This window comes from Drosophila kikkawai, chromosome 4 (genome assembly GCF_030179895.1).
Source record: "Drosophila kikkawai strain 14028-0561.14 chromosome 4, DkikHiC1v2, whole genome shotgun sequence".
NCBI classification, from domain to species: Eukaryota; Metazoa; Arthropoda; class Insecta; order Diptera; family Drosophilidae; genus Drosophila; species Drosophila kikkawai.
The window spans coordinates 1,960,165-1,984,993 of NC_091732.1; the positions used below are offsets into that span (position 1 = coordinate 1,960,165).

General features: G+C 36.7%; 3 protein-coding genes across 4 annotated transcripts in view; 1 reads left to right on the top strand and 2 right to left on the bottom strand.

Annotated features, from left to right (window-relative positions):
• myo (growth/differentiation factor myoglianin) overlaps positions 1 to 16,402 on the top strand; it is a 23,853-nt gene extending 7,451 nt beyond the window's left edge. The window contains exons 2-5 of one of the 2 annotated variants that reach the window (XM_070287739.1): positions 7,640 to 8,574; positions 15,210 to 15,652; positions 15,738 to 15,822; positions 15,929 to 16,107. In XM_070287739.1, coding sequence (XP_070143840.1) covers positions 7,680 to 8,574; positions 15,210 to 15,652; positions 15,738 to 15,822; positions 15,929 to 16,005 — 1,500 coding nt within the window. In that variant the 5' untranslated portion in view covers positions 7,640 to 7,679 and the 3' untranslated portion in view covers positions 16,006 to 16,107. Of the gene's footprint in view, positions 1 to 7,639; positions 8,575 to 15,209; positions 15,653 to 15,737; positions 15,823 to 15,928 lie in introns of both variants that reach the window. The other variant, XM_041776735.2, reaches the window with a different exon arrangement.
• LOC108079494 (glyceraldehyde-3-phosphate dehydrogenase 2-like) lies at positions 5,814 to 7,210 on the bottom strand. The gene is made up of 2 exons (XM_070287646.1): positions 7,203 to 7,210; positions 5,814 to 7,057 (listed from the first exon to the last, which is right to left on the bottom strand). The coding sequence occupies exons 1-2, from the start codon at positions 7,208 to 7,210 to the stop codon at positions 6,088 to 6,090; spliced, it is 978 nt and encodes a 325-aa protein (XP_070143747.1). The 3' UTR covers positions 5,814 to 6,087.
• Positions 16,403 to 20,793: 4,391 nt separating the features above from the next.
• LOC138929050 (uncharacterized) lies at positions 20,794 to 22,735 on the bottom strand. Its single transcript, XM_070287666.1, has 2 exons — positions 22,621 to 22,735; positions 20,794 to 21,363 (listed from the first exon to the last, which is right to left on the bottom strand). Exon 2 carries the CDS (start codon positions 21,361 to 21,363, stop codon positions 20,794 to 20,796), a length of 570 nt encoding a protein of 189 aa, XP_070143767.1. The 5' UTR covers positions 22,621 to 22,735.
• Positions 22,736 to 24,829: the final 2,094 nt, after the last annotated feature.

A 24,829-nucleotide genomic window follows, 5' to 3' on the forward strand; every position in this document is an offset into this window, starting at 1 on the left:
TTTTTGTATAAATTTTATGAAAATCGGACAACTATATCATATAGCTGCCATATAAACCGATCGGTAGGTATAGGGAAAATGTAAAACTGGGAATGTAAAACTGTAACTGCCAAACTCTCAACATAGTAAGTATAGGTAAAATGCAATGAAATAATATCTGCAAGGGTATACAAACTTCGGCGTGCCGAAGTTAGCTTCCTTTCTTGTTTTACTTTGAATGTGTACGAATGTCCCGAGCGCGACTTTGGAATTGCCCATATATAGATTTTTATACCCTTGCAGGGTATTATAATTTTTATACCCTTGCAGGGTATTATAATTTCAGTCAGAAGTTTGCAACGCAGTGAAGGAGACGTTTCCGACCCTATAAAGTATATATATTCTTGATCAGCATCAACAGCCGAGTCGATCTAGCCATGTCCGTCTGTCCGTCTGTCCGTCTGTCCGTCTGTCTGTCTGTCTGTTTCTACGCAAACTAGTCCCTCAGTTTAAAAGCTATCTGAATGAAACTTTGCATATAGTCTTCTATATGCTCTCACTGCTATATATGTCGGAACGGGCCGGATCGGACGACTATATCATATAGCTGCCATACAAATGTTCGATAAATTTTTAGAAAAAAAATTATAACTTAGCTGTTTTTCAACATATGTGCACTATTTTTTACATATGACCCTTTTTTTATTATTTTTGAATTTTGGTAAAAATTTTATGAAAATCGGACGACTATATCATATAGCTGCCATAGGAACGATCAGGAAATTAATAGAAAAAAAATTATAACTTCGTTGTTTTTCAAACTATTTTTATCTACTCTGAGATATAAGCTTATTTTATTAGTTCAGAATTTTTGTATAAATTTTATGAAAATCGGACAACTATATCATATAGCTGCCATATAAACCGATCGGTAGGTATAGGGAAAATGTAAAACTGGGAATGTAAAACTGTAACTGTCAAACTCTCAACATAGTAAGTATAGGTAAAATGCAATGAAATAATATCTGCAAGGGTATACAAACTTCGGCGTGCCGAAGTTAGCTTCCTTTCTTGTTTTAATTTGAATGTGTACGAATGTCCCGTGCGCGACTTTGGAATTGCCCATATATAGATTTTTATACCCTTGCAGGGTATTATAATTTTTATACCCTTGCAGGGTATTATAATTTCAGTCAGAAGTTTGCAACGCAGTGAAGGAGACGTTTCCGACCGTATAAACTATATATATTCTTGATCAGCATCAACAGCCGAGTCGATCTAGCCATGTCCGTCTGTCCGTCTGTCCATCTGTCCGTCTGTCTGTTTCTACGCAAACTAGTCCCTCAGTTTTAAAGCTATCTGAATGAAACTTTGCATATAGTCTTCTATATACTCTCACTGCTATATATGTCGGAACGGGCCGGATCGGACGACTATATCATATAGCTGCCATACAAATGTTCGATAAATTTTTAGAAAAATAATTATAACTTTGCTGTTTTTCAACATTTTTGCTCCATTTTTTAGATATGGCCATTTTATATTATTTCTGAATTTTGGTAAAAATTTTATAAAAATCGGACGACTATAAGATATAGCTGCCATAGAAACGATCGGGAAATGAATAGGAAAAAAATTATTGCTTCGTTGTTTTTTAACGTATTTTTATCTACTCTAAGATATAAGCTTTTTTTATTATTATAGAATTTTGGTAAAAATTTTATGATCATCGGACAACTATATCATATAGCTGCCTTAGAAGCGATCGGTAAATGTGGAGAAAATTTAATGCTGGGAATGTGAAACTGTAACTGTCAAACTGTAAACATAATAAGTATAGGTAAAATATAATGAAACTCTATTTTGTGTGTGTCTTCAGCATTAGAATTTATAATATAAATATCAAAACCAATCTGCAAGGGTATACAAACTTCGGCGTGCCGAAGTAAGCTTCCTTTCTTGTTTCAGTCAGAAGTTTGCAACGGAGTGAAGGAGACGTTTCCGACCCTATAAAGTATATATATTCTTGATCAGCATCAACAGCCGAGTCGATCTAGCCATGTCCGTCTGTCTGTCTGTCTGTTTCTACGCAAACTAGTCCCTCAGTTTTAAAGCTATCTGAATGAAACTTTGCATATAGTCTTCTATATACTCTCACTGCTATATATGTCGGAACAGGCCGAATCGGTTGACTATATCATATAGCTGCCATACAAATGTTCGATAAATTTTTAGAAAAAAAATTACAACTTGGCTGTTTTTCAAAATTTTTGCATCATTTTTGGGATATGGCCATTTGATATTATTCCAGAATTTTGGTAAAAATTTTATGAAAATCGGACGTCTATATGATATAGCTGGCATAGGAACGATCGGGAAATTAATACAAATAAAATTATAGCTTCGTTGTTTTTCAGATATAAGCTGAGATATAAGCTTTTTTTATTATTCTAGAATTTTGGTATAAATTTCATAAAAATCGGACAACTATATCTTATAGCTGCCATAGAAGCGATCGGTAAATGTATAAAATATATAAAGCTGGGAATGTAAAACTGTAACTGTCAAACTGTAATGAAACTCTGTTTTGTGAGTGTTTTCAGCATTTAAATCTATAATATAAACATCAAAACCAATCTGCAAGGGTATACAAACTTTGGCGTGCCGAAGTTCTAGTCCTTTCTTGTTTTAAAATGGCATTACTCCTCGAAATCTTATAGAATATTATTTTATTTATATTATATTTAGAATATACTACTCTTTCAAATTCGATCAATTGTGATATGTTCCTTCAACGCGGAGATATGTCGTTTGTAATTCTGCGGAGCTATGTCGCTTGCAAACGACATAAATCCGCGTGGAGATATGTCGTTATAAAACGGCAAAGTTCCGCCGAAAAAAAACGACAAAAGTCCGCCCGAAAAATGTACCGGGCGGAGATATGTCGTCGGACTTATGTCGTTATGCCATTATGGTGTACACATCAATATAATTTGCACAGAAGACTCTAAAGGGTTCATGCAGTTCAAAGGATGTTCTACAGTGGGGCAAAACTAATGGTAAAAAGGATCTAGTGCTTCTACTGGGCACGGGAAAATTAAGCTCACCCAGCAAGTCAGCACTTTCCACGTCACCACGGATAAGGCTATAGATGAATGTAATACCTACCATGGTTCTACGATTAGGCAAAGAGGTAGTGCTGGCAAAACATTGGAGCACTATCGATGTTTGACTTTTTTTTAGAACATAGATTTTTTGTTTGGACTATCGATGTTTTTTTGGCTGGTTTAAAGTAAGTAAAAGTGTTTAAATTAAATTTAAAGCGAAGCCGAAATGATTTTTTTTTATAAACTATAGAAAGTCTCATTTGGTTATTAGTGTAATCTGCTTTGCTTATGGAGTGAGTCGTGCATGTATGTAAACGGCGATTGCTTTGACTATGCCTAGGAGCAAATACAAAAACAGTGCGAGCGGCTAGAGTAATGGGCTGGGCATGAGTGTTCTAGAACCTGCAAATTTACTTTTGTGAATGTATGTGTGTGTCCAATTCGGACGAAGAAGGCACCTTTAAAAATTACAAAAAACGAAATACTGAAGCTTTTTATCATTAAAATAATTAAATATTACAGGCGATTTGTTGTCATAAAATAAAGAAAAAACTATTGAAATGATTTTATATATATTTAAAAAAAAAATCGATACTATCGATGTTTCGTCCGTAAAAACATCGAAAAATCGATAGTTAAAAAAATCGAATTTTTGCCAGCACTATAAAGAGGGTAAGTTAATTAGAAGGAGTCTGGTCCTCTGCTTTGCATCCCAGTTTAAACCGCGTAAAGCGAAATTTAAAAGTGCTTTTGAACCGATTCTAATGCGTTTACTATGGACGCCATACTGAGGGCTTCAAAGTATATGATAGTCTAAGATAGGTCGATCAAGTGAAGTATATAGGAATTTTGTAACATATAGGTCATTGAATTCCTTCGACCACCGTTAAAAGAAACCAAGCAGACCCCTGGTTTTATTTACCATGCACGAAATATGATCGATAAAGTCAAGTTAGGGTCCCAAATCATCAACTATATTAATTCTTCCCAAAGAGCAGCAGTTCAGCGTATAATTTGCTTAGGAACGACACGGGAGAATGTGATTAGCTTGCATTTAAGTTTAATAAGTTCACGCGGCACCATGTTTGAAAATTGTTAAGATCTGTCTGTAGCTCTGACTGGCAAGAAGCGTCCTAATATAGCACACAAAGTTTGACATCGTCAACGTACATAAGTACTCTGGAGTAAGTCAAAACATTGGGCAGATCGTTGATAAATAATGTAAACAATAGGGGTCCCAAATGACTTCCTTGCTGGACGCCAGATGTCACCCTAAGAGCATTAGAAAGTATATTTTACAATTTGCGTCCTGCCATTTAGATAACATGAGATCCAATTAAGATGATCAATCGAAAATCCTATTAAGTCGAGCTTCCGAACAAGAAGAGAATAGTTAACGGAGTCAGTAACTAACTCTTGCCGGATCAGAGACAAAACAAAGATCAAGCAAGCGCTCTAGGAGTTTTGTACATGGTTGACTTGGGACAGAATAATGTCAAACAAGCCAGCAATAAAATTATGATGTGTTGTGGTAAAAGTGTATTAGTGGAATTATCTAGGGACCAAATAGCCCCTGGGATGTTAAAATCACCAAGAACTACTAAGTGGTCCCTATCTGAAAGTCTTTTGAAAATCAACTGTATAGCGGAAAGATGGTTCCAATAAATAGCAAGTTCCGACAATGGAGGAATGTAGGAACATGTAATAAAAATGGAACTACCATTGACTGATAGCTTCACGCAAAGAAGTTCAACATCGTTGAACTCCTCGAAAGTTATCAATACGGACGTGATAGTGGAGTCGACCGATATAAGGGCACCTCATCCACTTCTGATAGGCCGATTTAGCCGATACTAAACTCCAATATTGGGCCAACTAACGAAGTAAAAAGAGTTTTCGAAGTAAATGGAATTGAATTACTTCGACCACTGCCAAGCATGCCTCTGGCTTTCTTAACCATGCAAAAAATATGCTCAGAAAACGAAAGTTTGGGATCTAGATAGACACCAAAATGGTGAACAAGGTTTATTCTTTACAGAGAGCAGTCTTTAAGTTTGAGTTTAGATCTATTGAGATGTAATAAGTTAGCACAACACCATGCTTGAAAGTTATTAAGCATAGTTGAACGTCATCAGTACATTGGTACCTTAGGGTTGGTTAAAAAAAAGATGGTTTTGAAAATTTTTTTATTTAATCAAATCAAAAAAAAAACAAGAAAGGAAACTTCGGCACGCCGAAGTTTGTATACCCTTGCAGATTGGTTTTGATATTTATATTATAAATTCTAATGCTGAAGTCACACACAAAGAGTTTCATTACATTTTACCTATACTTATTATGTTTACAGTTCGACAGTTACAGTTTTACATTCCCAGCTTTAAATTTTCTCTACATCTACCGATCGCATCATAACATTTATACCAAAATTGTGAAATAATAACAGAAGCTCATATCGCAGAGTAGATGAAAATATGTTGAAAAACAACGAAGTTATAATTTTTTTTCTATTAATTTTCCGATCGTTCCTATGGCAGCTATATGATAACCAAAATTCTGGAATAATATAAAATGGCCATATCCCAAAAATGATTCAAAAATTTTTAAAAACAGCCGAGTTATAATTTTTTTTCTAAAAATTTATCGAACATTTGTATGGCAGCTATATGATATAGTCGTCCGATTCGGCCCGTTCCGACATATATAGCAGTGAGAGTATATGGATGTATGTATATTTATATATATTATATATTTCTTGGTTTTGACTTTTTTTTTAATGTTGTTGGTAGCTTTAAGAGAAGAAATAATCTTGAATTTTGCGTATATTTATGTGGTGCTGCTTCACCGGGGAACAACAATATTATTTTGTTATATAACTGTGTGTGATGCCAGCGCTGCCAGCCGGTTCTGCTCTGCTCTTCTAGTTGATGTACGTAGCATCTCTCCCGGCTAACCGCTATTTAACCTCTATCTCTGCTACTGACGCGGGGTCTGTCGGTTGTATTTAATCCTTACTCTGCATGTACTTGATCAAGTCGATGACGCGGTTGGAGTATCCAAACTCGTTGTCATACCAGGAGATGAGCTTGACGAACTTGTCGTTGAGAGAGATGCCAGCCTTGGCGTCGAAGACCGAGGAGTGGGTGTCGCTGAGGAAGTCGGTGGAGACAACCTCCTCGTCGGTGTAGCCGAGAATTCCCTTCAGTGGACCGTTGGCAGCCTCCTGCACCTTGGCCTTAATTTCATCATAGGAAGCCCCCTTGCCCAGGCGGACAGTCAGATCGACAACGGACACGTTGGGTGTGGGGACACGGAAAGCCATGCCAGTCAACTTGCCGTTGAGAGCTGGGATGACCTTTCCGACGGCCTTAGCGGCACCAGTCGAAGCCGGGATGATGTTCTGGGCAGCGCCACGGGTAGCAGTGGTGGCATGCACAGTGGTCATCAGGCCCTCCACAATCTCGAAGTTATCGTTAATAACCTTGGCCAGAGGAGCCAGACAGTTGGTGGTGCTGGAAGCGTTCGACACAACCTTCATGTCCGGGCTGTAGGCATCCAGATTCACACCGCACACAAACATGGGTGCATCGGCAGAGGGAGCCGAGATGACGACCTTCTTGGCACCACCCTTCAAGTGAACGGACGCCTTATCGAGGGTGGTGAACACTCCAGTCGATTCCACAACGTATTCAGCGCCAGCGCTGGCCCAGTTGATGTTAGCGGGATCGCGTTCGCTGAAGACGGTGATCTTCTTGCCGTTGACGACCAGGAATCCGCCCTCGGCGGAAACAGTTCCCTTGAAACGTCCGTGAGTGTAGTCAAACTTGAACAGGTAAACAATGTAGCTGACATCGATGAAAGGATCGTTGACGGCCACAACGGTGGCGCCCTTGTCGATGGCGGCACGCAGCACTAGACGGCCAATGCGTCCAAATCCGTTAATACCAATCTTCGAATTGATTATAGCTTGTTTTCTTCACTTTTGCTCCCGTTCAGTTTGCTAGCAAGGAATCGACTCGAAGACGATATGCAAAGTTTCATTCAGATAGCTTTAAAACTGAGGGAGTAGTTTGCGTAGGAACCGACATGTTTTCAATACATTTTTATGTACTTTGAGACATGTTCATTTTTTATTAAAATTGAATTTCGGGTTTAGCTTTCATAAAAATCGGCCAATTTATATAATTGCTGTCATAGGAACGACCGAAAAAATAAACAAAATATATTTTAGTTTTTCGTTTTTTTAACATATTTGTATATAATTTGAGGAAGGACAATATATTATGACTTTTAAATTTGGCTATTTTTTTTTTTTTTTTATCAGACGAGTATCATAGCAGTCATACAAATGATCTGAACTTATAGAGAAAAATCTAAAGCTTTAAATGTCAAACTGAAAATACAATATGTAATGGGTTAGTTAATGAACGTTGACATTAAATTTTTTCAGCATATACAAATATTATATTGCAAAATGCAAGGGGATCAAACATTCGGCGTCCCGAAGTTAACTTTTATTCGTGTTTTTTTTTAACAAAAATGTCTTACAATTTTAGCCTCTTTCATAACTAGTGAACGTTTTCATATGCAAAAACCATGAAATACAAAACGTACTATGGTTTGAAGAATGTATGTCGGACTTTGGATCAAAATAATAACAATAGGAACTCAATTACCATTCTTAAAAGCACTTATATAAGATTAAATGCCAATATTATAGAATATTCAGTCTGTGAATGCAATGAACTTAAAAAAAAACATCGAATGGTATTTCAAACTTCAAAAAAATATCACCAGATTCTTGTAAAACGATGTTGGGCTGTCGTTATACTTTTAGTTTTGGCGACAGCTCATATCGCCTATGGCCAACAACAAGGTCTTCAAATTCCTTCTAGCGATGATTCAAATGCCAATAAAAATGTATCTCTTACGACCCCTCCGAGCAACGGTGATCATGATCAAGTTGAAACAAAATACACAACTATTTACCAAAAGAAAGTGCAACAAAATAAGGTATCTGTATCCGTTCAAGGGGTTTCCATTTATCGCAACACCTTACTCAATATCGAGAGTATGCTACATCGTCAGTTGCGTGAGAAAGCGAAGCTTGACAACCTGGAATCGATCAAAATGCATATACTCATGAGATTAAATTTAAAGAAACTACCAAATATAACGAAACCCATCTCAGTGCCGCAGAATATATTAGATAATTTTTACAAGGATTATAACGTATCAACGGCAAAAGCTATGCGAAAAACGGAAGAAGAGTATGTCGAATTATCTCCAACTTCAGTCGAAGCCAATGGAAAGACAGAAGAGATATATGAAGAAAATTTCTCATCACAAATGCAAGGAGATGATGCCAATACTGTAAATAAATTTCGAAGCTATTTCGATCAAAATAAGGATTATTCAGTAAATGAAAGGCAAGAAGAGGAATACGATAACATTCTTTCACACATCAGCAGCATATATATTTTTCCCGAACGTAAGTGAGAAATCTAATATCTTATTAATATCTTAATATCTTAATATCTTAATATCTTAATATCTTAATATCTTAATATCTTAATATCTTAATATCTTAATATCTTAATATCTTAATATCTTAATATCTTAATATCTTAATATCTTAATATCTTAATATCTTAATATCTTAATATCTTAATATCTTAATATCTTAATATCTTAATATCTTAATATCTTAATATCTTAATATCTTAATATCTTAATATCTTAATATCTTAATATCTTAATATCTTAATATCTTAATATCTTAATATCTTAATATCTTAATATCTTAATATCTTAATATCTTAATATCTTAATATCTTAATATCTTAATATCTTAATATCTTAATATCTTAATATCTTAATATCTTAATATCTTAATATCTTAATATCTTAATATCTTAATATCTTAATATCTTAATATCTTAATATCTTAATATCTTAATATCTTAATATCTTAATATCTTAATATCTTAATATCTTAATATCTTAATATCTTAATATCTTAATATCTTAATATCTTAATATCTTAATATCTTAATATCTTAATATCTTAATATCTTAATATCTTAATATCTTAATATCTTAATATCTTAATATCTTAATATCTTAATATCTTAATATCTTAATATCTTAATATCTTAATATCTTAATATCTTAATATCTTAATATCTTAATATCTTAATATCTTAATATCTTAATATCTTAATATCTTAATATCTTAATATCTTAATATCTTAATATCTTAATATCTTAATATCTTAATATCTTAATATCTTAATATCTTAATATCTTAATATCTTAATATCTTAATATCTTAATATCTTAATATCTTAATATCTTAATATCTTAATATCTTAATATCTTAATATCTTAATATCTTAATATCTTAATATCTTAATATCTTAATATCTTAATATCTTAATATCTTAATATCTTAATATCTTAATATCTTAATATCTTAATATCTTAATATCTTAATATCTTAATATCTTAATATCTTAATATCTTAATATCTTAATATCTTAATATCTTAATATCTTAATATCTTAATATCTTAATATCTTAATATCTTAATATCTTAATATCTTAATATCTTAATATCTTAATATCTTAATATCTTAATATCTTAATATCTTAATATCTTAATATCTTAATATCTTAATATCTTAATATCTTAATATCTTAATATCTTAATATCTTAATATCTTAATATCTTAATATCTTAATATCTTAATATCTTAATATCTTAATATCTTTGTTCACGCCAGAAAGGCGCTCAATTTCGGGAGGCAGTGTGATCCCGAACGCTCTCCTTTTCTCTCCCTCTTCCTCCGGACTTCCAGTCCTAGAGCTTCCAATCCGCTCTCCCTAGCTTTAGTTTCTTTTGTATTGACCAGTACCAATTTACTTCTAATCAAATAAAGACATCGACGCCCGTCGCGTAACACCCCGATAAGTCTCCGTGTTCTTATTTCGAGTGCATTTCAGCTTAAAGCCGCCCCCCTCCAACATTTGGTCCATCAGAGCCGGATTTTTCGTCGCATCTACCAGCAGCTCCGGTGGCTTTAAAACCGCACAAGATAAGTTCAATTATATTATTGCTGCCGGTCATACAGTTAGGTTTTGCGAAGCTCAATTCGTCTTAATCTCTCTGTATGATTATTGTCTAAATCCAAGTCCGATTAATCCGACACTACGGCAGCATAAGAAGTTCCAATTCCAAATCCAAAATATTCGTTTTCTACATTTTTCAATATCTGTGCCAAAATCCAAATTGTGTGTGTAAATAAATGCAATAGCCACAGTGAGAATTTATTTCCAATAGTTCTCAATTCCTCTTCGTTAACTGTGTTTCCGCTAGCATTTATTTACATTTACATACATATTAAATACAGTCCACTCCACAAGACTACAATCGCTGTCAACATTGACAGTTTCCCATATTCGAGAAATTATATCCAAATAATTTCTATACAAGATCCACGGGTTCCAAAATTCATAAAGTGTTTGTTTAAATAAATGCCTAAGCCACAGTAAAACTTTCCAATTACGAATTATTCTTAATTCCTTCTCGTTTACTGTGTTCCCGCTAGCATTTATTTACATTACATACATACTCCAAATACAGTCCACTTCACTCCGAAACTTATATTTACAAATTTACAACAATAACTGTCCGCAGCTACTAAAATTACAAATTTATTTAATTCGTACATATATTTGTTGTTTTTTACTCCCTCGCTCTATCCTGAGCTGCAATACGTATTTACATACATACATAATCGTCTGCATACGACGCTCCAATATTTGGCAATTTTTTCCGCCTCTCCTTATAGTGGGATGACACTGCCGCATTAATTAGAGACTTCATTAAAGATTTGACAGCGCTATAGCGTTTTACACAAGTGCGAGCAAGACGACTATATGGCGCTCTAATGCATTAGAATAATGCATTAGCTACTTCATTGCCGCGATAATCGATAGATCTACATATTATATACTAGATACTCGATAACAAAATACGGGTTTAATGAAGAAAATTGTAATTGAAAAATGTATTAGCCAGCTCATTGACAGTATGGTCTCACAATGAGAATTTTATTTTTATATCATTTCGCTTGTTTTTTGAACTGAAAATATATTAGAAAATTAGCAAAAATAATATGTTTTGCAGTAGCAAGTTTCTAGCGCAGTAAAATTAATTAAAATTATTTTTTTTGTAATAATTAAAAAAATTTTAAGCATTATAGGTTAAAAACATAAATTTAAAGGATTCTGCATTTATTTATGCAATAATACTTCGACGAGGAATTCAGAAATTCATAATAATACGCCGCGAATGGCGGCCGTTTTTTTTGTTTACCTTTTACGGTCGGTGTGACCGTAGTCGTATTACCAAAATAATCCAAGCAAAATCCAAGCAAAATCCAAACAAAATGACAATATAGCTGACTCTTTCAAGGTTCTAATGAAGTAGCTAATTAATGAAAACTGCATTACTGTATCATATGGGCATTATCTCCGCTATTTTGCACTTGCATACGACAAGTGCACAAATATACACACACACGTATTGGTTCCGAAATACAGCACCGGTCAATCACATAAGTCCAGATAAATAAAATGATTTGTAAATTATTTTATATTAAAATTCCAACTAACTAATTAAGTTAGAAATCCAAGTGCGCTTCCGTATCCGCATTAGTGTGACCGTATTTTCGCTTCTGACCGGAATTATTGAATTAATTCAAATATTCCCGATTTAAATTCCACACGGGAAAACTACGATTTTCCAAAATTAATTATATATAATAATTATTACGACTCCGATTGGTTCCTAAATTCCCAATCAAACTTCGACACATAAATTTTAATATATATTTATAGTACATTTTTGTAAAAAAAAAAAAAAAAAAATCCAAAATGGCTCCTTCAATTTCAAACAAATTTACTTTGATCTGTGACCGTCTGAGTCACTTCGAGTCCAGAGTCTGCAATCCAGCAGCACCCACTCCATCCAAGTACTATTGTCAAATCCATCTCGACCAAGTCCGAGCGCTATGGGACAAGGTCGAGACAGAGTACGAAGCTTGTTCAGAGCTAATTTCAGTTGGTTTAGAGGGCGCTGCAGACACCTTGCCTACTCTTAAGGCAAAATACGACGACACCTATTCCATTTATGAACGGTGTGCCGCCAAGTTCATGGAACAGATCGATACGATCTCTGCTAAAGCAGCTCCAGTCCAACCTCCTGCGCCCCAAAATTCCTTTCCGTCTGGCTGTCGGCTTCCTCCGTGCGAAACGGAAGTGTTCTCGGGCGATTATCTTCGCTGGCCGACTTTCCGAGACCTTTTCACAGCGGTCTATATCGACAATCCTACGCTGACCCCTGTAGAAAAGTTGTTCTATTTAAATGCCAAGACGAGTGGTGAAGCTCATTCCATAGTTTCGAATTCGCCACTGACCAACGACGGTTTCCGCTCAGCATGGGAAAACCTATCTGAGCGTTTCGAAAATAAACGCGCGTTGGTGAACAGCCAACTGAAGAAATTACTAAACAACGCGAATCCTCGGCAGCCTTGAAGGAGCTGCAGAATACAATTCAAAATTGCCTCACATCCCTAACTCTGTCCGGCCTTCCTACGGATAATTGGGATTGTGTATTGGTTTATTTGTGTTCCTCGAAGCTTCCAAAGCTAACGCTCTCCTTGTGGGAGCAATCCCTACCAAATAAAACCGAAATTCCGACGTGGCTAGAACTTGATTCGTTCCTTACTGAGCGCCACAGAACTCTGGAAACCATCGATTCTCTCCAGCCTCCTACGTTACGCCTCAGTCCGTCCAAACCGACAAAATCCATCGTGGCACCGCGAGTACTGAAATCCTTTAGTACGCGGATTGTTCCCATATCCAAAAGATGCGATTTATGTTCTGCAGAGAACCATCCAGTGCGTTTGTGTCCACGTTTCCTTCAGATGACGATAGTCGATCGATCATCTTACATTGAGAAAAAGCAGTTGTGCTCAAATTGCTTTGCAAGCGGTCATTAACTCCGTAATTGCACAAGCGCCCACAGCTGTCTTATTTGTCACGGTCGGCATCACACATTGTTGCATCCAAGCAACACTTCATCCAGTGTTCCGAATCCTCGTGATGACGCACCACAAATTCCCGCACCCATCCAAAGAGTTTCCTCGTTCTCCACACGAGTGACCACTTCTGCCGATTCCAATTACTGGGTTCCGTACGACGACAGCAAGAGCAGACGTTCCCGAGGTATTTTATCCTACCAATGCCGAGTCTGCCAAGGGAACCATCCTCTTCGGAAGTGCCACCGTTTTCTCCGGCTTGATGCGAAGAAACGGCTCCAGACAGTCATCGACAGGAAGTACTGCGTCAACTGCCTGGCCCACCACCATTCCGGAGGATCCTGTCGAAGTAGCGACCGATGCCAGTCGTGTGGACAGGATCACCACACCCTTCTACATGCCGACGAACGCTCAGCGTTATCCTACGCTTTCCAGAGCTAATACTTCCTGGTACTTTTGCTGCGTATCCTCGCAAGGGGGGGGAGAATGTTCACGCCAGAAAGGCGCTCAATTTCGGGAGGCAGTGTGATCCCGAACGCTCTCCTTTTCTCTCCCTCTTCCTCCGGACTTCCAGTCCTAGAGCTTCCAATCCGCTCTCCCTAGCTTAAGTTTCTTTTGTATTGACCAGTACCAATTTACTTCTAATCAAATAAAGACATCGACGCCCGTCGCGTAACACCCCGATAAGTCTCCGTGTTCTTATTTCGAGTGCATTTCAGCTTAAAGCCGCCCCCCTCCAACAATCTTAATATCTTAATATCTTAATATCTTAATATCTTAATATCTTAATATCTTAATATCTTAATATCTTAATATCTTAATATCTTAATATCTTAATATCTTAATATCTTAATATCTTAATATCTTAATATCTTAATATCTTAATATCTTAATATCTTAATATCTTAATATCTTAATATCTTAATATCTTAATATCTTAATATCTTAATATCTTAATATCTTAATATCTTAATATCTTAATATCTTAATATCTTAATATCTTAATATCTTAATATCTTAATATCTTAATATCTTAATATCTTAATATCTTAATATCTTAATATCTTAATATCTTAATATCTTAATATCTTAATATCTTAATATCTTAATATCTTAATATCTTAATATCTTAATATCTTAATATCTTAATATCTTAATATCTTAATATCTTAATATCTTAATATCTTAATATCTTAATATCTTAATATCTTAATATCTTAATATCTTAATATCTTAATATCTTAATATCTTAATATCTTAATATCTTAATATCTTAATATCTTAATATCTTAATATCTTAATATCTTAATATCTTAATATCTTAATATCTTAATATCTTAATATCTTAATATCTTAATATCTTAATATCTTAATATCTTAATAACTTAATATCTTAATATCTTAATATCTTAATATCTTAATATCTTAATATCTTAATATCTTAATATCTTAATATCTTAATATCTTAATATCTTAATATCTTAATATCTTAATATCTTAATATCTTAATATCTTAATATCTTAATATCTTAATATCTTAATATCTTAATATCTTAATATCTTAATATCTTAATATCTTAATATCTTAATATCTTAATATCTTAATATCTTAATATCTTAATATCTTAATATCTTAATATCTTAATATCTTAATATCTTAATATCTTAATATCTTAATATCTTAATATCTTAATATCTTAATATCTTAATATCTTAATATCTTAATATCTTAATATCTTAATATCTTAATATCTTAATATCTTAATATCTTAATATCTTAATATCTTAATATCTTAATATCTTAATATCTTAATATCTTAATATCTTAATATCTTAATATCTTAATACCTTTATTTTCATTTTAATTTTTTGTAGGAAACGCACAAAATTATATGATTATTATCATAATATTACGTTTTCAATCGTTATTTACCATCCTGAGGACTTGCCCTTATCTAAATAGCTGATTTTAAATTTGTCGGATACTTTTTAAAGTATATTTTCTATTTATATTATCTAGAATTCCAGCCAAACTCACGAAACAATCGAAATCGAAACAAACCAAAGGCTGATTTTCTGCGATTTAAAATTGACAATAGCTACACTGACTTATCATATGCTACGCTTCACCTATATCTACGTGGATGGGATTGGATTAGCGCACATCAGCCAGAACTTATCGAAGAGATCGAAAAGCAACAGAGCAAAGATATAGTTGTAACGATACACCGGGCAGTTCGACGGTCAAACAACTCAAGTATTACTCATAAAGCCAAAATATTTGAATTTCGACAGAGGATTCCATCGGGACTAGGTGAATGGGTCAATATTGATTTGTTAAAATCATTTTTTGGTGTTGAACCTGGAGCAAATAAGACTCAGGAGATTATAATCAAAGGTGCCGAGTTCTGGATGAAGCCGTTAGTTGTGACCATCGATAACGCGGCGTCAAAGAATCCATTGGTGAGACAACAGCTTGTAGTTTTCGCTTCATTTACTAAAAAAGTTAAACTAACCCATTAACATTATTAAACGATTTATCTTTTAGATGAAAGATGTAAAATATAAAGAAAAAATCTTGTCTGTCCGTCTAGTTATCTGGTTAAAACATTCAATTGTCTCTTCTGTTATAGGTAGTATCGGACTACATTATTTTATTCATGTATTAAAATACGTTAAAACCATAAATTTGTTATTTAAAATTTATTTATAAAAAACATATTTTATCTTAATTTGTAGACCGTGCATATAGAAATTGGATCCCAAAAGAAGCATCGAAGAAAAAGAAGTGTTTTTATGGATTGCACAGAAAATGATCATGATCTGCGTTGCTGTCGGTATCCTCTCAAAGTTAACTTTACCAGCTTCGGATGGCATTTTGTGGTAGCGCCAACTTCATTCGACGCATTTTTCTGCAGTGGTGATTGTAAAGTTGGTTATTTAGAACAATATCCGCACACGCATTTAGCAGCATTAACTACGTCTGCAACACCGTGTTGCTCGCCAACAAAGATGAGTTCCTTAAGTTTATTATATTTTGATGACAATCATAATCTAGTACTAAGTGTTATACCAAATATGTCTGTCGAAGGTTGCAGCTGTTCCTAAAAGATGGAACATTGAATTTTTTAGCAGAAAACTAGTAATAATAATAATACATTGAACTATATAAATATATTTAATGTAAATAAAAGACCTATATAGAGAAAAATATATTTATTCTTCAGAAATTTCTTTCTTTAATAGATAAAGTATATTTAATTTAATTAAAATCGCCCATCAATGTTTTGGTTGTGCGACTATGCATAACAAATAAAATCGGTAATCTCTAATAGTCTGGGTATTACCTTGACGACTGAATTACTGAACTTCAGCTGTAAAGGGAACGACCCAAAAAAAGTGTTTTATTAACAACATGAAAGAAAGCTAACTTCGGCATGCCGAAGTTTTGTTTACCCTGGCAGTTTGCAATTGGATCATTCAGAATATAAAACGTTGTTTTAAATCGTATAAAACAACTATATTTTAGATTTCCCTGAAAAAAAATAGATAGAAGTAGATGAAAATATGTGGAAAAACAGTGAAATTATAGTTTTGTCGTTTCCCAATCTTTCCTATGCCCGTGACCGTCCTCCTCCAGGAAGTGGATCGTGCGACGTCGCGGTCTGTTCTGGCGCTCCTAAATCCGGTGGCATAAGGCGGCTGATAGGGTGCCGTTTGGCGTCGTCCATCCCGACGGTGCGGGTACCCAGCGGGGGGAACCACGAACCGTCCTGCTTCCTCCGCTGTCTTCCTCGCCGGCACCCGGCGAGATCTCCTCCTCGGATGAGCTGCTGCGGCTGTCTGCCAGGGTGCACTTCGGCGTCGTGCTCTGCGATTTGGAACCCGCGGCGGTGGGTCGTCGTCTTGGAATAGCTGCCCGTGGGCATCCGAGGGGTTACCCAGCTCCTCGCTTAGGTCCTCTGCCGCAAGCTCGGCTACGGTGGGCAGTCGCGGTCGTTGGCCACTCAGTGGTGATACTGCCGCGCATAGGGCTGTGTAGTGGGGCCCGGTGCAGTCTTGTCCCGAAAATCTCCTCATATAAAGGCGGTGGAGATCTATCGTGACTGGTGGTTGCTGGTGACTATCGCGGGGGTGGCGATCGCGTTGCGATCCCCGCTGTCCCAAACTGGGCCATCCTCGTCGGCTGCACCCAGTGGTTCAGGGGAACCGGTGGGAGATGGCTGACTCCCGGTGGGCCAAAGGTCAAGCAAGTCCTCCTGCAGTTGGCCGAAGCATGCAGCCTCCACCTCGCCCATGTTCGGAGGGGTCCTGGTCGTGCGCTTCTTGATGATCGGGACCAGCCGTGGGGAGTGGCTCTCTCAGATTTCGTCGCCGTCTTCTGCGGTCGGGTTGTAGCGGGGGTCACGCCGCCGTCGCCGCCGTCGCCGTCCTCGTCGGCTGTTGGGTCGTAGCGCCGAACTCCGTCGCTGTCGCTGCCCTCGTCGTCGGTGACGACTACCATCCGGTAGTGAGTCATCGTCGTTGGCTAGGATGTCCTCCACGCTACCCCAGGAAAAGTGGTTCCAGGGTGGGGACTCCCTGTTGCCCTCCTCGCGCTATCGGGGCGGAATGAGCTCGATCCGGATGGGCCCGAATCGGTCATCCAGGTCCACGTCCTTGTCGTCGTCGCGGTTTCTTGCGACCTCCGGTAGGAGGTGTCGCTGCCGGATGGGGCCGACCCGAAGAGAGGCAAGGGGAGTTTGCCACCACTCCATCGGTGCCAATGCCCTGCGCCCTAGGGATGTGAAAAATATATCAAAATATCAATTGATCGATATTTTTTGAATAAAAATATATATTTATATCTTGCTATTTTTTTAAACTGATATATCGAAAATCGATATATTTCAGGGACATATTTTTGATATTTCCATAAAGTGAGGGAGGGAAAGTGATCGTCTCACGTTTTGGCTGTCTCAAAGAGACACTTTCCCAGGATTGTATCAACTTGCCATGAGCTACCTCATAACTCCAGGTAGTTCAGGGCCATCAGAGAGGCTGGCCTCTGCGATAAAATGCGTCGTATGCGCGGACTGACGTCCACGTCATGCAACACGTTTTCTTAAAATCGTTAAAAAAAAAACATTTTTGGATATAATGGGAGAATTCTTTTTCTTTCATTATTGCCAAAAATGTTTTTTCAACGATCTAAACTAAAAACTTTGGAAATTTCGAATCAAAATTATATCTGAACGATGTACTATTATCTTACTTTATTGAAATTATTTTATGATACGTTCTGTAAATTTAATAATTGTTTTTATTTATTATTTTAAAGGCTCAATATCTTAAGAATATTGTGTCCAAGTTTTACATCGATCATAGGAAAATTGACGAAGTTATGCAGAGTTGAACGAAGGTCGGTTGGTGTTCAATGCATGAGCATCACAAAGTAAACTTTGTGCTCTCCTGAAAAATTCCATTTTAAAAATAACACGATAACTAAAAATTTTAAACCTATCGGTTTGAAATTTGGAACATAACTTCTTTAGATAATTCTTAAAATTTTTAAAATTTTAATTTTATTATATTTTTAATTTATCAAATTAATTTAATATTTTAGCCAAAAATCGGCGTTTTGACTTCAAATTTTTATTAAAAATCGGAAAAAAAAACGTGTTAAAATAAGAACGCCACGTGAGTACCTCGGGGCACCTATCCTTTAACGAATGAGGTATAGTTTTCTTAGATCGGATGATTTTGTGGACAGTTAGGATCTACACCGCAAACCAACTTTTTTTGGAGGCGACACGGAATATTTCCTATAACTTCTCTACGTATTTTGGAATACAACATTTATCAAAAATTGTTCAAATGTTACGTGTTATATGTTGTGTTATAATAATATAATATAATAAATTTAATTCATTAAGTTAACCCCCCCCCCCCTTAAAGTGATCTCATGAGAATTATATGCTATGCTAAAGAGTTATCTTACTTTATTGAAATTATCTTATGATCTCATGAAAATGACATGTTCTCTTAATATATAAATAAATAATATAAATGAAAAATATTAAAAACTAAAAGAAAATCAATATTTTGAGGTTTTAGACAAAAAAAAAGGTGTTTTGATATTTTTCTAAAAAATTATATATCATCGATACGATATTTTTTACTTATTTTCACAACCCCACTGCGCTACTCCTGGAGGGGAGCGCTACTCCTCATGGAGCGCTCGGAGAAGGTCATCGGCCGCGGCGTGCATCCACGACAGCTCGGCCACGCGATGGTCAATGGGCGGCCGGAGTCGTCTATGTCCAGGTTGGTGGGCGTTCTTAGCGGAACGAGGTTCGGCAAAGGCGTTGCTCGCACGTTGACGTTGGGTGCTAGTCGTCGTGCCTCTCGGTAGACCGGATGAAGTCTTCGACTTAAAAGCCTAGTACTCTGACGACAAAAATCCACTGTAACATGTGTTATAGCTGCCAAACTCCATATACAATAAACGGCGTGAAAAATGAAGAAGAAGAACTTTTTGCCTTGTCGATTTTGCGGGTACTCTGACGACGAAAATGATACCTGCGAAAATTGAATGGCGTTCCAGATCAAGAGAGTAAATAGCTGATATCGTGGTATAACATTAATTCATTTTATTTATTCTTACAGGCTTAATGGAGGGAAAGTTGAAGGAAAAAAAGTGGCTTGATAAGTACTGTCAAGCCCATAATATGGGACTCAACCCACAAAGGGCATTTTATTGCCATATTTATTAACAAATTTGTTTACAAATAGCTAGCTGTTCAGTGTAAGCAAAGAAAAGCATTAAACGCCTTAAAAGGTTCATTCTCATGGCGCTTCATGGCTTTTCCTTAATTTTCATACTGGTTACCGAGCAAATTATATAGCGTTTCTGCTATAACACATGTTACAGCGGGTTTTTTGCGTCAGAGTACTAGGCTTAAGAATAGAGAAGACTATATTAGACTGTCCTTATGGGCCCTACCTAACGGAGTGGGCTAGTATTGGCTTGACTTATGTTCAATCCACTAGGGATTCGAAGCGTTGGACAGGCGCGCCTGTCCGCCCTACGAAAACATAATCTCCTCCTTCTTGGCGCGGCGCTTGTCATTAGTGCTGGCGGCTCGGAGTGGATATCCCGTGCCTTGTGGTCTCGACGTCTGGCTGTGCGTCCTGGATGGTGTCCTTGGCGTCTTGGTGGCCGTCATGTGCGTTGCTTCCGGGGTCTGCTTCCTCGTCGTGTGTTCCGGCCTCGGTGTCTATATCTTCGTTGTGGTGATTAGGCTTTACCTGGCTCAGGTCCGTCGACGTCGGCTTCCTGAGATGTGCAGCTGCATGTTCTTCGGTGGTCTCCATGTTTCATGCGGAAAAGTCTGAAAACCTCTCCTAGATTGGCGACGTGCTCCTCCAGTGTAAAGCCTATGACGATGTTTTCGTCCAGATATGCAAACACGTGAGGTTCCATATCCGGACCGATGACGGTGTCTAGGGCGCGTTGAAACGTGGCAAGGGCGGAGTGAAGTAAAACAATCTCTTACCGGCGACGGTAAATGCTGTGCACTCCCGGATGTCCGGGGCCACTGGGATTTGCCGATACCCGTCCTTTAGGTCCATCGTCGAAATGAACTGCGCGTTCCGAAGCCGTTCCAAGATCTGATGGATCCTCGGAAGCGGATAGGCGTCTGGTACGGAGTTCTCGTTAAGCTGGCGATAGTCCACGCACATGCAGACTTCGCCATTCTTTTCGTATCGAACTTGGCCAGCTTCTGCGTCTCGGCTCCCTCTGCTTGGTACGAGACGTGGTTCTCTATAGGATGATTCACAGAGTTGACGGTTCCGCATAGGGGCGGGTTCTGCTCCGGCGTTTGCTCGACGTCATCCTTGGAGGTACGAAGAGGGTTCTGTTTCGCGGCGGTGTGTGACTCCTCGTGTTCGCTGAGTGTTGAGGGTGGCTCCGTCGTTGTAGCTGGCTCCTGTGGCCTGACGGTGGTTCGAGATGCGGTTTTTGGGCGTTCGCCCGCCTCGGCTGCGTGTCTCTCGTAGTTGGTCACGTGGTGGGTCAACTCTGCCAGCGTGCGGAAATTCTGATTCCAGGTGTACGATGGATATTCCGGCAGCATGTTCTTATAGGTCATCTCCAGTTCCCTGTCAGGATAGAATCCTGCCCGGCGCATCTGCAAACGAAGGTCGATCAGATATTTCTTGAAGGATCAATCAAACCACAGACTATTTTTGCCTATCAATTAAAAACAATCAGGCCTGCCCCGGTAATCAAAAACAGTAAGATTTTTTCGTTTTTGAAAATGAGAAATCGGTGCTCCGGTTCCCGAAAACGAAAGATATCTGCGATTTTAAAAAGCAAATTTCCTTTTTTATACGAAATCTGATCTTATTTACAAAACCAAAACAATAGTTTACTCAGTGGTCTGTTGATGTTTATTCCACACCACCACAAGATCATTCTGGGAGGGGGTAACGACATAAGTCCGCCGCCATAAGTTCGCCGTTTTAAAACGACATAATTTCGCGCGATCTTATGCCGCTTGAGGACGCCATAAGTTCGCCGCAGGAAAAACGACATTATTTCGCCAGCCGCGATCTTATGACGCTTCAAAGCGTCATAAGTTCGCCACAGAAAAAACGACATAATTTCGCCAGCCGCGATCTTATGTCGCCGAAAAGCGTCATAAGTTCGCTCGAAATTATGACGTTTAAAAATGACTTGCGGCGGACTTGTGACGCTTCAAAACGCCATATTCGAATGATTCGAGTTGCAACTGTAAATAACACTACAGAAAACTAACATTTTTGTCCAGAAAACTAACATTTTTGTATTTTATGGTATTTTTAAGAGCATGCAAAACAAACGAAATGTTTTCTATGCCCTGGGAGGTACTTTAAAAAAAAAAAATGTATTTCTGACCCCGCCTCAGATTTGACAACAACAGTTTTGAGGTGTTCAAAAATTTTTCTCGTTTTGGCGATTGGTCGATAAGTCTATCGCAAAAAGTTATCGCTAAGGTTGCCATATTGTTAGTGGAACGAATCAGCCAGTTAAAAATACTTATAAAATATAAATGAATACATTAAAAACTTTAAAGGAGCGCTATAAATGTGGTTTATAAATAATACTATTTAATTTTATTACTTAAATTAAAACTGTCAAAAATGTGGCAGCATCTTAGATGTCTAGATTTGCATATTTTGGCCATTTTTGGCCTTTTCCTGGCTTCAAAATTGTAAATATAACAGACAGTTCTTCACGGTGTTAGCTTATTACAAAAAAAAAAACAAGTCAAGTAGTGTTTGAGCAGTAAGAAACGATGAGAATACGAAAAATTTCGAAAGAAAAAATTTGTCAAAACCGGAGCAGCTAAAAATTAAATTGTACGATTTTGCCCAACACGAAAACCACCAAATTTTACGATTACCGGAGCAGGCCTCAATAACTTAATTTTAAAAATAAATTTTCAAACGTTTAGACCGTCTGAATTTCAAGTAATGACAAAAAACATGTTTTTGGACCGAACGAACGGTACTGTAAAATAGTAAGTGCATGAAACTAAAAAAAAAAATGATTGTTAATCCACGGCTGGCTTATCTCTCTTTATATTTTTAGACCCTTGCAGAGTATTATAATTTCAGTCAGAAGTTTGCAACGCAGTGAAAGCTTACTGAATGAAACTTTGCATATAGTCCTCTATATACTCTCACTGCTATATATGTCGGAACGGGCCGGATCGGACGACTATATCATATAGCTGCCATACAAATGTTCGATAAAGCCTAGTACTCTGACGAGAAAAATCCGCTGTTTAGACAACGCACTATGGACAAAATAACCGTTTTTGGTGCATAAACTCCAGTTGATAAGATATTGACTTGAAACTTGTTTGGTGTATTACTTGAACTAAAACAAAATTTTGGTTTTTGTTTTTTTTTTTAATTTGTCCACTGCACAGTGGTTAAAAATGCGTTTTTAAATAAAAAAATTTTACAAATTATAGATTTAATCCCATTTGGTATTTTTATACCCTTGCTGGGTATTATAATTTCAGTCAGAAGTTTGCAACGCAGTGAAGGAGACGTTTCCGACCCTATAAAGTATATATATTCTTGATCAACATCAACAGCCGAGTCGATCTAGCCATGTCCGTCTGTCCGTCTGTCCGTCCGTCCGTCTGTCCGTCCGTCCGTCTGTCCGTTTCTACGCAAACTAGTCCCTCGGTATTAAAGCTATCTGAATGAAACTTTGCATATAGTCCTCTATATACTCTCACTGCTATATATGTCGGAACGGGCCGGATCGGACGACTATATCATATAGCTGCCATACAAATGTTCGATAAAGCCTAGTACTCTGACGAGAAAAATCCGCTGTTTAGACAACGCACTATGGACAAAATAACCGTTTTTGGTGCAAATTATAGATTTAATCCCATTTGGTATTTTTATACCCTTGCTGGGTATTATAATTTCAGTCAGAAGTTTGCAACGCAGTGAAGGAGATGTTTCCGACCCTATAAAATATATATATACTTGATCAACATCAACAGCCGAGTCGATCTAGCCATGTCCGTCTGTCCGTCTGTCTGTCTGTCTCTCTGTTTCTACGCAAACTAGTCCCTCAGTTTTAAAGCTATCTGAATGAAACTTTGCATATAGTCTTCTATAATAGATAATTAATATAATAATATATTAATAATAGGGTATAAAAATTATAACTTCGTTGTTTTTCAACGTATTTTCATCTACTTTGAGACATGAGCTTTTAGTATTATTTCAGAATTTTGGTAACAATATTATGAAAATTGGACAACTATATCATATAGCTGCCATAAAAGCGATCCGTAGATGTAAAGAAAATGTAAAGCTGGAAATGTATTACTGTAACTGTCAAACTGTAAACATAATAAGTACAGGTAAAATGTAATGAAACTCTGTTTTGTGTATGTTTTAAAGCCTAGTACTCTGACGAGAAAAACCCGCTGTCTAAATTAGACAGCGGAATCGCTGTTTATTGTGCTACCGAGCTAGTGTGACCAAAAAAAATTAAGAAAAATCCTGAAATGCCATGAAAATGTACTTTTTTATGGCGTTTAAGGATTTTCTTAGGTCTTTGTAAACAAATATTCAAAAAAAATATTAAAAATATTAATAAATATGGCATTAAAATGTCCTTTGTGGGTTAAATTCCATATTATGATCTTCTCCTTGACAGCCCCTATCAATGCCACCTTTTCCCTTCAACTTTCCCTCCATTACCCCTAAATAAATCAAATGAATTATTTAGACAGCGCGATATCAGCTGTTTACTATCTTGATCTGGCAACGCCATTCAATTTTCGCAGGCTTCATTTTCGTCGTCAGAGTACCGAAAAAAACGACGTGGCTAAAAGTTCTTCTTCTTCTTTTTTCGACACCGTTTTTTTTATATGGAGTTTGGCCGCTGTCTAAATTTATACAGCGGATTTTTCTCGTCAGAGTACTAGGCTTAAGCATTTAAATTTATAATATAAATATCAAAACCAATCTGCAAGGGTATACAAACTTCGGCAAGCCGAAGTTAGTTTCCTTTCTTGTTATTTCTAGTGAAATAAAACACATCGGTAACATATCTGAGATCCATTGTTAAATTTG